General features: G+C 34.6%; 1 protein-coding gene across 4 annotated transcripts in view; it reads right to left on the bottom strand.

Moving 5' to 3' along the window:
* Positions 1 to 252: 252 nt before the first annotated feature.
* TNPO1 (transportin 1) overlaps positions 253 to 15,402 on the bottom strand; it is a gene marked incomplete at both ends in the record, with an annotated part of 57,522 nt that continues 42,372 nt past the window's right edge. For 2 of the 4 annotated variants that reach the window (XM_080713754.1, XM_080713756.1), the window contains 11 exons: positions 253 to 360; positions 1,523 to 1,597; positions 3,556 to 3,655; positions 4,513 to 4,588; positions 7,737 to 7,832; positions 8,028 to 8,126; positions 10,420 to 10,507; positions 10,588 to 10,746; positions 10,864 to 10,971; positions 12,265 to 12,351; positions 13,754 to 13,925. In XM_080713754.1, the coding sequence (XP_080569880.1) occupies positions 253 to 360; positions 1,523 to 1,597; positions 3,556 to 3,655; positions 4,513 to 4,588; positions 7,737 to 7,832; positions 8,028 to 8,126; positions 10,420 to 10,507; positions 10,588 to 10,746; positions 10,864 to 10,971; positions 12,265 to 12,351; positions 13,754 to 13,925 (1,168 nt within the window). The remainder of the gene's footprint in view (positions 361 to 1,522; positions 1,598 to 3,555; positions 3,656 to 4,512; positions 4,589 to 7,736; positions 7,833 to 8,027; positions 8,127 to 10,419; positions 10,508 to 10,587; positions 10,747 to 10,863; positions 10,972 to 12,264; positions 12,352 to 13,753; positions 13,926 to 15,402) is intronic. The other 2 variants (XM_080713755.1, XM_080713753.1) reach the window with 2 other exon arrangements.

Genomic DNA, 15,402 nt, shown 5'->3' with positions numbered 1-15,402 from the left:
TTTTTAGAATTCAAAGGGGAAGTTATTGTATCTCGCTTGATGGTTCTTTAAAAAATTTTTTTCTAGCCTTCAATTAGGTAATTTTTAAAGTTCAATATAGCATGATATGAGACTATAACCCCTACAGAAAACAAATAGCTTTCATTCTATTTAACAGTTTAAGACTGTAGTCCTGAGTTTCCGCATCCTGAAAATTTCTAAACTTCTTATAACTTACCCCTAATTTTGGGACTGCAGCCTAAGTGTATTAGATTAAACACCATAAAAAGCTGCAAGACGCTCTTTTAAGGGAAGAGGAAACTGGTCTGAGAAACGCCTCCAATTTTCATCCCCAACTTGATTTTTAAATCCATGAAGGATCTGCAAAGAGTAAAAAAAAAAAAATCCATTAATTTATCAATAGTGAAAGAGAAAAACTCAGTCAGTTCTCTATATAACTTCTCAAATAAAACACTCTTAGTTTTATTTAAAACATTTATCCATTTCAAAGTAGTAAGCCTCAAATTTTGGTGAAACATATCACATTCTGTGACTTGCCTGAAAGCAATCTCATGGCATATGTGCTGAGAAGTTTAAACCCATTAAGTGTCCTAGTACTAGGTATATATTCTACGTAATCTCTGATCATACCAGTGAAAAACAAACAAAAAAAGCACAGAATTCACCCAAGAGTTAAAATTTTTATGGCATGTTAAGTTGGAAAATATAGAAGGGGTTTATGATAGCATATAGCTAATTTCACTAATAGGTAAATTTTTTTTTTGGGGGGGTACTAAAGGTGGAACCCAGAGGCTCCTCTACCTCTGGGCTATACTTCAAGACCTATTTTATATTTTATTTTGTAACAGGGTCTCACTACTAAGTTGCTGAGAGCCTCACTATGTAGCTGAGGCTGGCTTCGAACCTGTGCGATTCTCCTGTCTCGGCCTCCCAAGGGTGTGCCACCATGCTCAGTACTATTAGGTAATTTAAATTAAGCTTCATTTATTTTTCACTGTTATAGCTGAGCACTGACTGAAATTAATCAAAAGGAGTACAAGTCAAGAACTAAATAGCCTTAATCCTATGAAAGTCACATAGATTTTACTCTGCTCATCCATTTTAGCTAATACTCTAAACCTCAGCCATCCATCTTAAGAAAAGCCCAATGCAAGCTCTTTATTAAAAACACAAAGGGATACAAAATAATATTGGCTTGAAGAGCCTACTTAAAAAAAATTTGTTTTTTAAATTTTTTTGTAAACTGGAGGTAGAACGCAAGGGCCTTCTACCTCCAAGCTAAATCCCCAGCCTGAATTTATTTCTTATTTTTAAACAGTCTCACTAGGTTGACAAGAATTTCACTACTTGCTGAGGCTCTCCTCGAATTTGCAATCCTCCAGTCTCAGTTTCCCAAGTACTGGGATTACACGGGTATGCCACCATGCCCACCTAGAGCCTATTTTTAAATTAAATATAAACATAATTCAAACTTTTTAACTAGGACTTTAGTGATCCCAAGATGCAACATAAAATTAGTTACCTTACAGAACATGTCTCTGAGATCATCTTTTGGGTTAATCCATGATGCAACAGCATCACAGAAAAATATAAAATCCTGTAACAAACAAGAAACACATCTAAGATGGAAATAACACTTATCAAACTCAGCAAAAGATTCATTCAGACTGTACTGGAATTTTATGCCTCATTAGATTTCATATCATAAAACAAAAGCAAGTCCTTGTCTATATATTTAACATCAGAAATAGACTAAAAGCAAAAAAAAACCCCACTGATAAAAATACTCCTTCATTTAATGAATTAAAGAATCACATAAATTTAGTAATAACAGAATTCTGAGTGACCTAGAAACAAAAGTATAGAAACACAGACATATACAAGAAATGAGTTTGATTTGAAATATAGAAATAGGTCTAAATTTTAAGACCCATCTTCAGGTAGAAATTTCAAAGAAACGACTAAAAGTTAGAAGAAAACCAAATATACTTAAAAATTGCCTAACCTAAATAACAAAATGAACATCCAAACTAGTCTTAAAATACAACCAGGTTATTCTGCCTACTTAAAAGTGTGGTGATAAGCCAGAAATAGTGGTAAATGTCTGCAATCCTACTTATTTACTTGGGAGACTAAGATAGCACAACTGTCTATTATAAGGGTAACTTGGAAAACTTAGGAATATTTTGTTCTCATAATAAAATTTTACTGCAGGGATGTGGCTCAGTCATAAAAGCACTTGTGCCTTGCAAGAGTATTGTTCTGGGTTTGATCCCCAGGACCAAAAAAAAAAAAAAAAAAAAAAAAAAAAAAAAAAAAAAATTAAGGAGTGGGATGGTAGCTCAGTGGTACAGAGCTTGCATACGGGGGGAGGGAGTAACTTATATTTTAAGAATTTCATAAAACTATTTCCTCAATCTTCAATACTAACTAAAACATTAACAACTCAACATTTAACATTGATGTTTTGACATATCAACTACTTCAAATTTTTCAAGTCCAGAAAAGTCCAAAAATTTACTAATGTTAAAGTACATGTAAAATTATTTAAACATATAAGCTGGGCATGGTGACAGCACGCTTGTAATCCCAGCATTTGGGAGGCTGAAACAGAGGACCGCAGTTCACAGACAGCCTCAACTACGTAGTGAGGCCCTGTTTCAAAATAAAGAATAAAAAAATAGGGCTGGGGGTGTAGCTTGGAGGTAGAACACCCCTGAGTTCCATCTACAGTACCCCCCAAAACCAATCAATTAGTCAAACAATCAAACCTCCAAGCCATTTATTTGTAATAGTAAATTGGGAGTTTAGGGTTTATATTCTTGTCTTGAATTAGGCCAGGGTTTTTCTCATCCTAATTCAGACCTCAGTAATTTATTTTGTACACATTTTTCAACAATGAACAGCCATCAATTTACTGAACTGATTTGCTTAGTGACAAAAAAGTTTTTTTTCTTTTGTGGTACTGGGGATGAAACCCAAGGGCATTTTACCTTTGAGCTAGACCCCCAGCCCTATTTTTTATTCTTTATTTTGAAACAGGGTCTCACTGAGTTGCAGAGAGCCTCACTAAGTAGCTGCAGCTGTCTGAAAACCTTGATCCTCCTGTCTCAGCCTCCCCAAATGGAATTACAAGCATGTGCCTACCATGCCTGGGTAAAAAAAAAGATTAAAAAAATAAAACTTGGTGCTTTAAATTTTAAAATATTCTAAAAACCCCCACAAAATTAAAAATGTATAGTTTCTTTTAATATCTTTGAAAATATTTAATATTTTTGTAATTAAAGCCTTAAAATAGTTGGGTATGGTGGCATACATATGTAATTCCAGTACTAGGGAAGCTGAGAAAGGAGGATTGCAGGTTTAAAACTAGCCTGAGTAACTTAGTAAGGCAATCAAGCTAGACCTTATTTCAAAATAAAAAAATAAAACACGCTGGGGATGTAGCTTGGAGGTAGAATCTCCAACACAACACACACACACACACACCCTTAAAACAATTCTTTAGAATTATTTTTTGAAACAATAGAAGTTAAATTCCTGTGAACATCTTACTTGGATTACGCCACTAGGATTCACACTGATCATGGTACAAATCCCACGGAATGCTGAATCCTTTTCTTCATTGTCTCTTATGTTTCTCAAAGAGGTACACCTATTGGAGTATAGAACTAAGTTTAATATTTAAGTAAAAAGTAGGTTCAATTACAATACAAATAGACAGTATTTAATGGAATAGGACCACATTTTAGGTGAGTTGTATCTGAAAGAATTTCAGAAAGCTTAACTTTAACTTTCTCCTATTTCCTCAATCTCATCTCAATATAGTGGACATTAAAATTTACATTTTCTTAACAAACTGCATTTATAAAATGAACTGATTTGACTTACTGAAGTTATGATCTTGAGCCAAAAAGAATTACCAGATTAACTCTGAAACTGTAGTATGACTTGTATTCCATTAAACACTACTAAAAATTATTTGATTTGAAAGATTACCAATTGAAAGAAGCAGAACACAGAATATACTGCCACAATATAAACTCTTATTTATACAACTTATGGTGTAATGTTTAATTTTTACATTAACGAGCAAATAAGATTTTATACATGACAAATTTAAACATGTATTTAATGCAATCCAAATTTTCAAATTAATTCTAAAAAAGAAACGTAATGCAAAAACCTAAATTTATAGAAATTGCATGCATCTTAATTTTTTCTGGTGGATATTTAAATGCTTTTTATGTATAATCAAGCTTTTTAACACAGCAAGCATGTGACAATCTTATCCCATGCATCAATTAGTCGTTAGCCACAACATAAAATAAATATATATACATGACAATGCTACTGAAAAACCTCACAAACCTGATAGGACAAGATTAGTCACATGGTTGGCAATGATTAAGGATTGTGAATTTTGTAACCAACTGAAAATATATCTAAAAGTGATAGAGAAAGAAAGAGTGAAGAAAAATGAATTAAAAAAAAAGATTGAATAATACACACCAGGGTCTTATAAACTGCTGTAGCATGGGGGCCACCTCTTGAGGACAAACGTAACCAAGACGACCAATTGTTATTGCTAAGGTAACGCAATCACGGTTATACACCACCAAACGCCAACCAAGACATGAGCAAATGAGGGGGAAGGAGAAAAAATAAAGAAAAAACAACAAATAACTCAGAAACAGAAACCAACAGAATCTGTGTATGATAATAAACATAAGATTTCACCAGTGCTGTTTATTACCACCCCCTAAAATAAGGGGCAGCAACATATATATGGCATACTCTTGGAAAAAGAAAAAGAAAATTAAAAAAATTCTAAAGATTGAGAGAACACCAAAAACCATGATGAATTGCTTTTCTTGCTCAATCAAGTGTCAAATATTCTGGCAATAAAAAGATGAGATTTTAAAATAAATGGATTTGGAGTCTTCATTTAAAGTAGTCAAATTTTCAGAATTTAAAATGAAATCTTTTTTTTCCCAAGAATTATCAGTAAATTTGATTACATTTATAAACTGTCTACTCACAAACACACATATCTGTACTCAAAACAGTTTAAAATTTAATTGTGACTTCCCTGCACCTCTTTTTATAAGTGATTTCATTCTCTGAAAATTAACTAGGGAACTCAATCCAAGTATTTGTAGTATATATCTTAACATTCCCAAAACAAACCAGTGGACATTTGCTGTCTGGTCTCAACATCAATGACAGACTGGAAATTTGCTATGCCACATCCCATCTCTATGAACCTCTGAAAACAGTCCACCAATTTCAAACCATATCTGAAATAACAGTCTAACAAAGAAAAGTTAGACCACAGTGATAACATGTGATGTATGTGGACCATCTGTGGACCTTTTATCATTACTATAAAAGGCAGGACAAAAAATATATAACACATTATACTGATTACATGCTACATTTAAATCCCCCCCCTGGTACTGGGGATGGAACCCAAGGGCATTCTACCGCTGAGCTACACCCCCAGCCCTATTTTTTAGTCATTTTTATTTTTGAAACAGGGTCTCACTGAGGTGCAGAGGGCCTCACTAAGTAGCCGAGGCTGTCCGCAAACTGTGATCCTCCAGTCTCAGCCTCCCGAATGCTGGGATTACAAGTGTGTACCACCACCTCTGGCTTGAATATTTTATTTTTAAGAAATTTGAAGTGGGCAAACTATATTCACCATCAAAATTTAGAAGTCCTGAAACAAGAGCTAAAATAACTACAACTCAGAACTGCATTTTGCAATTCAAAGGTACATACATATAAATACATTTATACACAACGGGGAAAAGTACAAACAGAAAACAAACCATGAGGTGCTTTAATGGTGTTCTCTCAAAAACTTACAGGTTTAACCTTTCATAAAAAGGGGGAGAAGGTGGGGTAAATAAAAATGTTTAAGGATTACTTAAAGCAAACTACACAGATAATACTAAAATTCAGCAGATTCATATGAAGCAAGAGAAAGAAAACCTATGTTCAAAAGACACAAACTATGCAACATTCTCATTAAACAGGCAAGTATGAACAACCCAATGAAACATGCGATAAAGCAGATGATGGTCCATTGAAAAAGTTCAGTGTAGGATATACTAATTGGAAAAAAGTAAATAATGGCATACTAAGGAATTGGCTTTATAATATACTGAGATAATAATAGGTTGCTAAAATATACAGATAATGATTCCAATAATAAAAAAATTTATCCTATGGGTAAGAAATAAATAAAACAGTATTTTATGTAGTCACTTGTGGCCAAAGTATAATCTAACAAATGCCACGTTTGTTTCTCAATCTAATTAAATCTATTGACTTTAGGGCATTATTAGCTACTTTATTATTTACTTAGGATACCATCATGCTGAGTATAATCGTATACAGCAAAGCCAATTCATTAAGGGAATTATAAGGAACTTTCTGATATCCCACAAGAAACTTTAATATACATTACACTCAACATTTATTTGCAGTTATGCATTCACATTTAAAAGTAAAAAAAGTTTGTCTTAGGTTCAACAATAATTTTACAATGGCAAGTGTTTCAAATCTGAATGTCATATATAGGTACTGTATACTAAGGAGATAAAAATCTGACAAGATTTCATAACCATCCTATACATACATTTTTATTATTTTTCAGTAAGAAAATCAAATTCACTTTGTGAAGTAAACAGTACCCATACATACAACCAAACAGCCAATTAACTGTTTCATAATTAAAAGATTTCCTTCCATACCAATAAACAGTATCAATTTTAATCATATTAGGACAAAATAAAAATCTTTGTATTTAAAAAATATCAAATTAGGCCGGACGTGGTAGTGCACGCTTGTAATCCCTGTGCTTGGGCGGTGGAGACAGGAGGATCGCACAGGTTTGAAGCCAGCCACGCTGGCTTAAGAGACCCTGTTTCCAAATAAAAATATAAAAAGTAGGTCTGGGAGTGTAGCCCAGAGGTAGAAGGGCTTCTGGGAACCCCAGTACCACCAAAAAAAAAAAAAAAAAAAAAAAATCAAAAAATCAAATTAAAGCATCTCTCACTAAGAATAAATTACTAGAATTATAGAATATATAAAATATAAAAGGAATGTGCCTGAAATGAAAACAAAACTTAAATCTTTCATTATCAGCAACAATCACAAAGGGTGGAAAGAAAAGAACTCAATCACCCTTAAATTTGTTCTATAGTATGGAAGGTACCCTTTAATATAAACATGCTGTCTATAAATGCAAAAGAGAAACAAGCCTCCAAAATAAAAATTCTATAAGAAACTAAATTCCTAGTTGAGGGAAATTTTATCATAAAATGCAAAACACATATGCCATTATGTGAGTTAATTGACTCTTAACCAGTTAATCACTGAATTGCAATCTATTTTTGGCTAAATTTTTATAGATTTAAAAAATCATTTCTCATCTCCCAGTTATTCTCTAAATTAATTTAAAAAGCAAAATCCATAGGGTTCAATAATTATATTAGCTAGAATGCATTCAGGGAGTATTAAAATATGGGAATAGGGAGAACAATCTTTTTACAACGGTTCCTCAAAATTGCTTATGGAATGTAACTAAAATATTAGTGAGAATCCAAAACAGATATTAATAGAAGCTGGGTTTTTAAAGCTAGCTTTGGTTTCTCTACGCATCATAATTTGAAACAAAAGAGCAAAACTAATTTTTTCTTCACCATAACAGCTCAGTCATATGGTACCTGTATTCTCTAACAACGTCTTTGGTGTGTTGGGTCTGTTAATGATTTCTACAAGCTGGTGCAACACCATGGGAATATAAGGCTGCATCTCTACACCTAGATCATCCCACAAAAAGAGAAAGAAAGAAAAAAATCATCAGTGTAAAATATGTTGTTTCCCATATTGTGTCACACACACACAGAAATAAAAAAAAAAACAAGGCAGCAATTATAAAAATATCAAGGCACCTAAAATGTATGCTTTATTAAGGGAAAGGAAAATAAAAAACACAAAAAAACAACAACCCTTACCCATTTGAATGGAGATTTCTCCAATTGCCCATGTAGCATTGTTGCAGACTGAAATAAACTCTGGATTTAAGTTGGTTCCCAATATTGGCATGAACTCAGCTAGGGGGAAAAAAAAATAAAACATTTAATAAACTCAAAAGCAATCTACTGAGCAAAACCTGAAATCTGGTCAAGATATAAAAAGTTCCATTATAAAGGAAACATTGCAACATCAATTATGAAACTGATAAAAAATACTGACTATATTAAAATATTTTTTAAAAGCCTATTTATTTATTTGGTACCAGGGATTGAACCCAGGCGAGTTCTACCTCTAAATGACACTCCCAACCCTTTTTTCTTTATTTTGATTTTGAAACAGTCTTGCTACATTGTCAAAAATCTCACTGTACTGCTGACAATGGTCTTAAAAATATTTTCTAAGCCAGACGTGGTGGCACATGCTTGTAATCCCCATGCTTGGAAGGCTGAGACAGGAGGATCACACAGGCTTGAAGCCAGCCTCAGCTACTTAGTGAGGCTCTCTCAGCAACTTAGTGAGACACTGTTTCCAAATAAAATATAAAATAGACCTGGGAGTATATCAGAGGTAGAAAGCCTCTGAGTACCACCCCACCAAAAAAAAAAAAAAAAAAAAAAACCTTTTCTAAAGGGCAATATGTCTCATGGAAAATAGGAGCTGGGCATTGTGGTGCATGCTTGTAATCCCAGCATTTGGGAGGCTGAGACAGAATAAGCACAGTTCACAGACAGCCTCAGCTAATTAATGAGGCCCTCCACAACTCAGTGTGAGACCCTATTTCAAAGTAAAGAATAAAAAATAGAGCTGGGAGTGTAGCTTGGAGGTAGAATGCTCCTGGGTTCAATCCCTAGTACTGGGGAAAAGAAAAACAACAACAACAACAACAACAAAAAAAACCCAGACTGAGGCAACATCTGGCCTCTGAATTTTCATATGAAGTAGACAAAACAAAACCACCCAAAAAACAGTTCTGATAAATTTTAGATGTTTTAGCCTGGTGTAGTAATCCCACCCTTGTAATACCAATACCTGGAAGGCTACCAACCTCAGCATCTTAGCGAGGCCCTCCAAAACTTAGTGAGACCGTTTCAAAATAAGAAATAAAATCAGGCTAGGGATGCTCATAGGTAGAATGCGCCTGGGTTTACTCCCAATGCTACCAAAATAAATAAATAAATTTTTTAAGGTGTCTTTACAAAGAGTTGGTCAGAGTAATCTTTTGTTATTACAGACTAAGAAAATAAAAATCCAAATTAAAAGCAATGCTTTATTACAGAGTAAGGAAGAAAGTGTATAATACAAGTCTGGAAGCTGTGCTTGGTAGCGCATACTTATAATTCTAGTACTTGGGAGGCTGAGACAAAAGGAATGCAAGTCTGCGGCCAGCCTTAGCAATTTGTAAGGCCCTGTTTCAAAATAAAGAATAAAATGGGGCTGGGAGTGTATCTTGGAGGTAGAATGCCCCTGAGTTGAATCCCCAGTTCCACAAAATCAGAACAAAATGCAACGAGCTCGGCTATCTTGTTATAACAAAAAGGGATCAGGAACCAACTTGATAAAACTGCATTGCTGGCAGTATGACAACTTGAACATCATGAACTCATAATGACACTAAAGAAAAAAAAAAAAAAAAAACACAACAAAAACCTAACTTGAAACACGGAAAGTACCTCTCTGAAGGATGTGGGAATCAACTCATTAGTTTGAAAACTGGTAAATAAAGGGAAAGAATCAATTATTTTGCATCTTTTATATGATTTATCTCTCATGTGATTAGTATTTCAAGTGTCTTTTTTACAAATATCCTTACTATATAGAATTAAAGTATCAAACATTTGTAACCTGTAAAAAATTAATGGATTGCCATGGTTTGAACATCCCCACCAAAACTCAGGTTAAAATTTAAATGCCACTGTGACAGTATTAAAAGGCGAGAACTTTTACAGATGATGAGGCTGGTTGTAGTCGTGCACATCTTTAATACCAGCCACTAAGAGGCTGAGGAATGGGAATTACAAGTTTGAGGATATCCTGGGCAACTAAGCAGAGGCCTTTTCAAAAATAAAAAAGAAGGGCTGGGAATGGAGTCCAGTGGTAGAGCACTTGCTTATCATGCATGAGGCCCTGGGCTAAACACCCTCTTCCCACAGCAGGGGAGGGTGGTGGTGGTGGTGGTGATGGTAAGGTGGTGTGTGTGTGATGTAAACACACACATGCACCAAAAGGGCTAAGGTGAAAGCGAGCTCAAATAAACAACAGGAGTTCCCACATCCTGCCTACTTCAATCACAGCATCTTTATTAATAGTAAAAAACAAATCTGATGTAAAAATAACTTAAAAAACTATATCCATAGCAGAAAATAGTCATACCTATACAAGGTTTAACATGCTGAAAGCAAGCTTTAGTCAGGTCACCTAATAGGGCAAAAGAACTCTGTCGAACTTCTGGCATTTTATCCTGTAAGAAATAAGAAGAAATTAACTGCAATGTGACACAAAGAGCCAGGTCTCAATTCATTTCAATGGTGCAAGTCTTACCTGCATGCACTGATACATCAGTGTCAGGATATCACTTCGGGCCACTAGCTGTTCAATGTTGCCTCCAAGCCCTTCAGCCAAGCCACTGAGTAAATCAAGAGCCACTATCATAAAATCTTTATCTGGAGCCTCATACTGATCTGGTTGAGCGTTGTTCAGCTGAAATTAACACAATGTTTCTTCTTTAAATCTATTACTGAAAAAGTCTCTACATTTTATGATTATCTTTAGAAAAATATTTATTATGCTGGAAAGGGAAAGATATTTAAAAGATACCATGGCTTGTGCAAGAGTCTTCTGTACTAAGTTTACACAGCGCTGATACACAGGTTCACAGTATGGAAGAAAGCCAGACTGCAGGGCTGTGGCAACTGAAGACAGGCACTAGAAAAATATAAAACACATGCTAAATTTTCTGGGTATATTTCAGAATGCTTGAAACAACTGCAGCAAAAATCCTCATCTGTCCTATTCCTCTTTAGCAGCCAGCTTATCTTTTTAAACCTCTTCTTTGGATGTTACTGTTGTTAGCTTGCCAGTCAATCAGGAGAGGTTTGCTCAGGAGAGAATGTAAATAAATAGCTTCTATAATCAATTTTAACCTTCAATGTCCTTGATATGATGATATATTCCTAATTTCCTCTAGTTTAAGTGATACAGTCATTTACGCTCTCATCCTATTCAAATGATGGGGATGGACTTTACTGAACACATTGAATCCTTACTTCAATAGAAACATACATATAAATGACCCTCTATCAATGAATTCAACTAACTGCAAATGAAAAATATCCAGAGAAATAAAATGTATTTTGTACATGCATTTACTAATTTTTTTTTTGGGGGGGCATTATTCCCTAAACAATACCACATGAGTTATTTAACCAGCATTTACATTAAGTAAAAGTAATTTAGAGATGATTTATACAGAAGGAAGTTATATGTTATTTTACAAAGGAACTTAAGCATCTACAGATTTTGGTACAGGGTAGGTTAGGGAATCAATCCCCCACAGAAACAAATGTAAAATGAGCCATAGTGATTCTTGTTTTATTTGGTCCAAAATGTGCCACTGCTCTTAGAAGCTTTCTCTTTTCTAGCTAGGAACAAACCTATAGCAGAATGTGGTGACCCTTGATATAACAGAAGAATAGAATGAAAATATCTCAACTGGTTATATCAATGCCATTTAAGTAGGTTTAACTTATCAGATTTTATACTGAAAATCCTATAAAGTTTCTTTTTGGTTAATAGAAGTAGTAAACATACGTGGAAAAAATTTCAAATTACAAAAAACCTCAACATACAAAATGAAGTCCCTCCATACTGGCACCCAGCCTCAATGCTACGAAGTATGTGTAAATAGGTAAAGTTAACATGTAATATGATTACTTAAAAATACTTAAAGTAGAGCATATTAGAGATGTGTAATAGAACCCTTTGTCTACTTTTTTAAAAAAATGGTATGTTTATTATGCTTTTTCTATTTAATAGTATTTTTTAGTACATATAAATCATAAGTACTAAGAAGTTACATATATATCCATCATTTAAACAGAAATGGTTCTATGTATCAATTTATCAAAACTATTTTCTATTAATATACCCATTTGAATTAAGACGTGTTTTTGATGAAATAAATTGTTAGGTTAGCTAACTATTGCCAGCTCAGCATACCTCAAGTAAAGGAAAGAGATCTTTATCTTCATCTTTTAACATGTTCCATTTCTGGATCAGTGGAGGCATTAGCATCTGAATATATTCCTATTTACAAAGAAAGAAAAAAACATATGAAATACAAAGATAGCCATTTTGAGTCTATGAAAATTAAAATCCAGTTAGAGCAATTGCCTTCATTACAGAAGACATCTCTGCTTTTTTCAAAGTCCTTTTTTAAATTTTCCCTTTCTTCTGCCTACCTTTTAATTACCTGACCTTGTTTTTAACAAGTCATCTTAAGCCCCCTTTAAAATAAATGTCTATCAATAAATATACCAGTACAGCAAAATGTACTACTTTTAAAATCAAGAACAAGTAAGATCTATGTAAGCTTTATTCTCCAGGGGCAGCATTTCTTTTTTTAGTCTATATAGTTTGGGGTCTATAACATACAAAATGACTGTTGTTTTATCGTATATTACAAATTAGCAGGTAAATTTAGAGGAATAAGATTCATAAACACAAGTGTATTTATTTAAACTCAAGAATAACTCACAGAACAAAGTAGTCATAGTGATCATGTTAACAAAAAAATACAGATTCTAAAGACATTCAGAAAATGCAACCCACCCTCCATTCACCAAAGCAAACCTACAAAGTAAACCTATAAACCTGCAACAATTTTAAACACAAGTAAACACAAATAAAATTTTAGACTTCTGACACGGTGATATACTGAATAAAAATTTTACTATCATTTAAATCCTCTTCAAACAAATCTGTTCTCCACTTTATGCTATACTCTACAGACAAGGTACTTCTTCTGCATCACTATTTAGCATTTTTAACCTACTGTCCCACTTCCTAATTGTTTCACAAAGCATGCCAATCACACCTGTATACCTTGAAGAGAAAGAAAAGTGTCTTTAAATGTGGTATTCTAAAGCTAGTGTTTAGGAAGTGGTAGATACCAGAAACACCTGAAGTAAAAGCAGAAATCCAGGGTATAAAAACCTTTTTTTCCTATCTCCTTTAGTCTCTCTCTTTAAAAAGTATTGCCGCATTCGTATAAAATACTGTTATTTCCCACACCAAGCATATACTACTACTATTACTATTCTTATCATTGTTATATTATTATTATTTTGTGGTACTAGGGAATTGAACCTCCAAGGGCATTCTACCTTTGAGCTACACAACCAGCCCTATTTTATTTTGAAATAAGATCTCACTAAATTGCAGAGGCTAGACTAAACCTTTGACCCTCCTGCCTCAGCCTTCCAAGTACTAGGACGACAGGTGGTGCTACCATAGACAGCTAAGCATAGATACTTATTTTTAAAATACTATTTGAAAGGATACATTTGTTGCCTAAGAACTGTAGTAGCAAAAAACTAACTTCAATCTTCCAAAGTCTTTTTATTTCCAAAGACATGCGAACCTACTGATTATAGCTTATGCTACATGTATGTTTTTTCCACAATGTCTGTTAATCATTGATACTTACTGGTTTGTTTAAATGATGTCCTACTGAATCTGCTAATGTTCCTATGGCATCATAAAGAATGAGCAGGTTCTTATGCTGGTATTTACTAAATGCGAAGACGAGGGTATCAAGTATATAAGCAAGGTAAGGAACAAGTTCTGTACAAGCCTCCTCTTCTAGGGTAGCAAAGGCACTAAAAATTTTTAAAAAGAACAAATATTTATTGTTGTACAAAAGGAAAAGCTTACAACAGAGACAGGAAACTAAGCCTAGTACTTATAGAAGTCTATTTGAACTTTACATGCCAATCTTCTGGCTTCATTGCACCAAATGCTGAGTTTTATTATGTCTTCCCCCCTACCTTTTCTTGGCACTGGGGGTTGAACCAGGGGCATTCTACCTCCAAGCTATACCATCAGCCTTTTATTATTTTTCATTCTAAAACAATTTCAGTAGGTTGCTGAGCCTCAAGCCTGCAATCCTGTCTCAACCTCTCAAGTACTGGGATTACAGGTGTGAGCCACTGTGACTGCCTTCTTTCCAAAAAACAACAGCAAAAAAAGAAAAAACAACAACAAAAAATTTTTTTGATCACTTCTTCCTTTCTGTCAAGATTTTTCTTTTTGGTACTGGGGCATTTGAACCCGGGGGCATTCTACCTCTGAGCTACACCCCCAGCCCTAATTTTTATGCTTTATTTTGAAATAAAGTCTCACTAAGTTGGAGAGGACCTCACTAAGTAGCTGAGGCTGGCTGCAAAACTGTGCTCCTCCTGTCTCAGCCTCCCAAGTACTGGGGTTATAAGTGTGCACCACCACGCCTGACTCACTTCTTCCTAAGAGCTGGTTGCCCATGGGTATCTGCTTCAACATCTAAAACTTACTCATTCAACAAGTTTACTTGGTGCTCACTACTTATAGAGTCACTGAATGCTGGGAATATAGCAATGAACAAAACAATGTCTCCATTCTCAGAAAGCTTAAGAATATTCTAGATTAATGAAATCAGAACTAAAACAATTAAATTCTTCTTTACACACTACATATCACATATATATCAAGGACTACAAAATAATAGAAATGTTTTGGTGAATAGTGTGTTTGAGACACTTAACAGAGCAGCAGCATCAATCCTCAAATGCTTCTCTTGAGCCCTTCATGAAAGTACAGTTCACTACTAAAAACAGGTGTTATAGGCTGGGTGTGGTGGCGCACGCTTATAATACTAGCAGGAGGCTGAGACCAGAAGATCACGGTTTGTGGACAGCTGCAGCTACTTAGTGAGACCCTGTTTCACAATAAAGAATAAAAAAATAGGGCAGGAAGCATAGCTTGGAGGTTGAATGCCCCTGGGTTCCATCCCCAGACCCACAGAAAACATAATGGCATTTAGGACAAACACATAAACCCTCCAGCTGGGCGTGGTGGCGCACACTTGTAATCCCCGCACTTGGGAGGAGGAGACAGGAGGATCGCGCAGGTTCGAAGCCAGCCGTGCTGGCTTAAGAGACCCTGTTTCCAAAAATAAAAAAGCATAAAAGATGTCTGGGAGTATAGCCCGGAGATAGAAGGGCTTCCAGGAACCCCAGTACCACCACCACAAAAACACAAACACACACACACACACAAAACCCACAAAAAAACCTTTCCAGAATCTCAATGTAATTCCTC

The sequence above is a fragment of the Muscardinus avellanarius genome (assembly GCF_963383645.1).
Source record: "Muscardinus avellanarius genome assembly, chromosome: 1".
NCBI classification, from domain to species: domain Eukaryota; kingdom Metazoa; phylum Chordata; class Mammalia; order Rodentia; family Gliridae; genus Muscardinus; species Muscardinus avellanarius.
The sequence above is the reverse complement of the archived record's forward strand: the minus strand, read 5'-3'. Positions and strand labels throughout refer to the sequence as shown.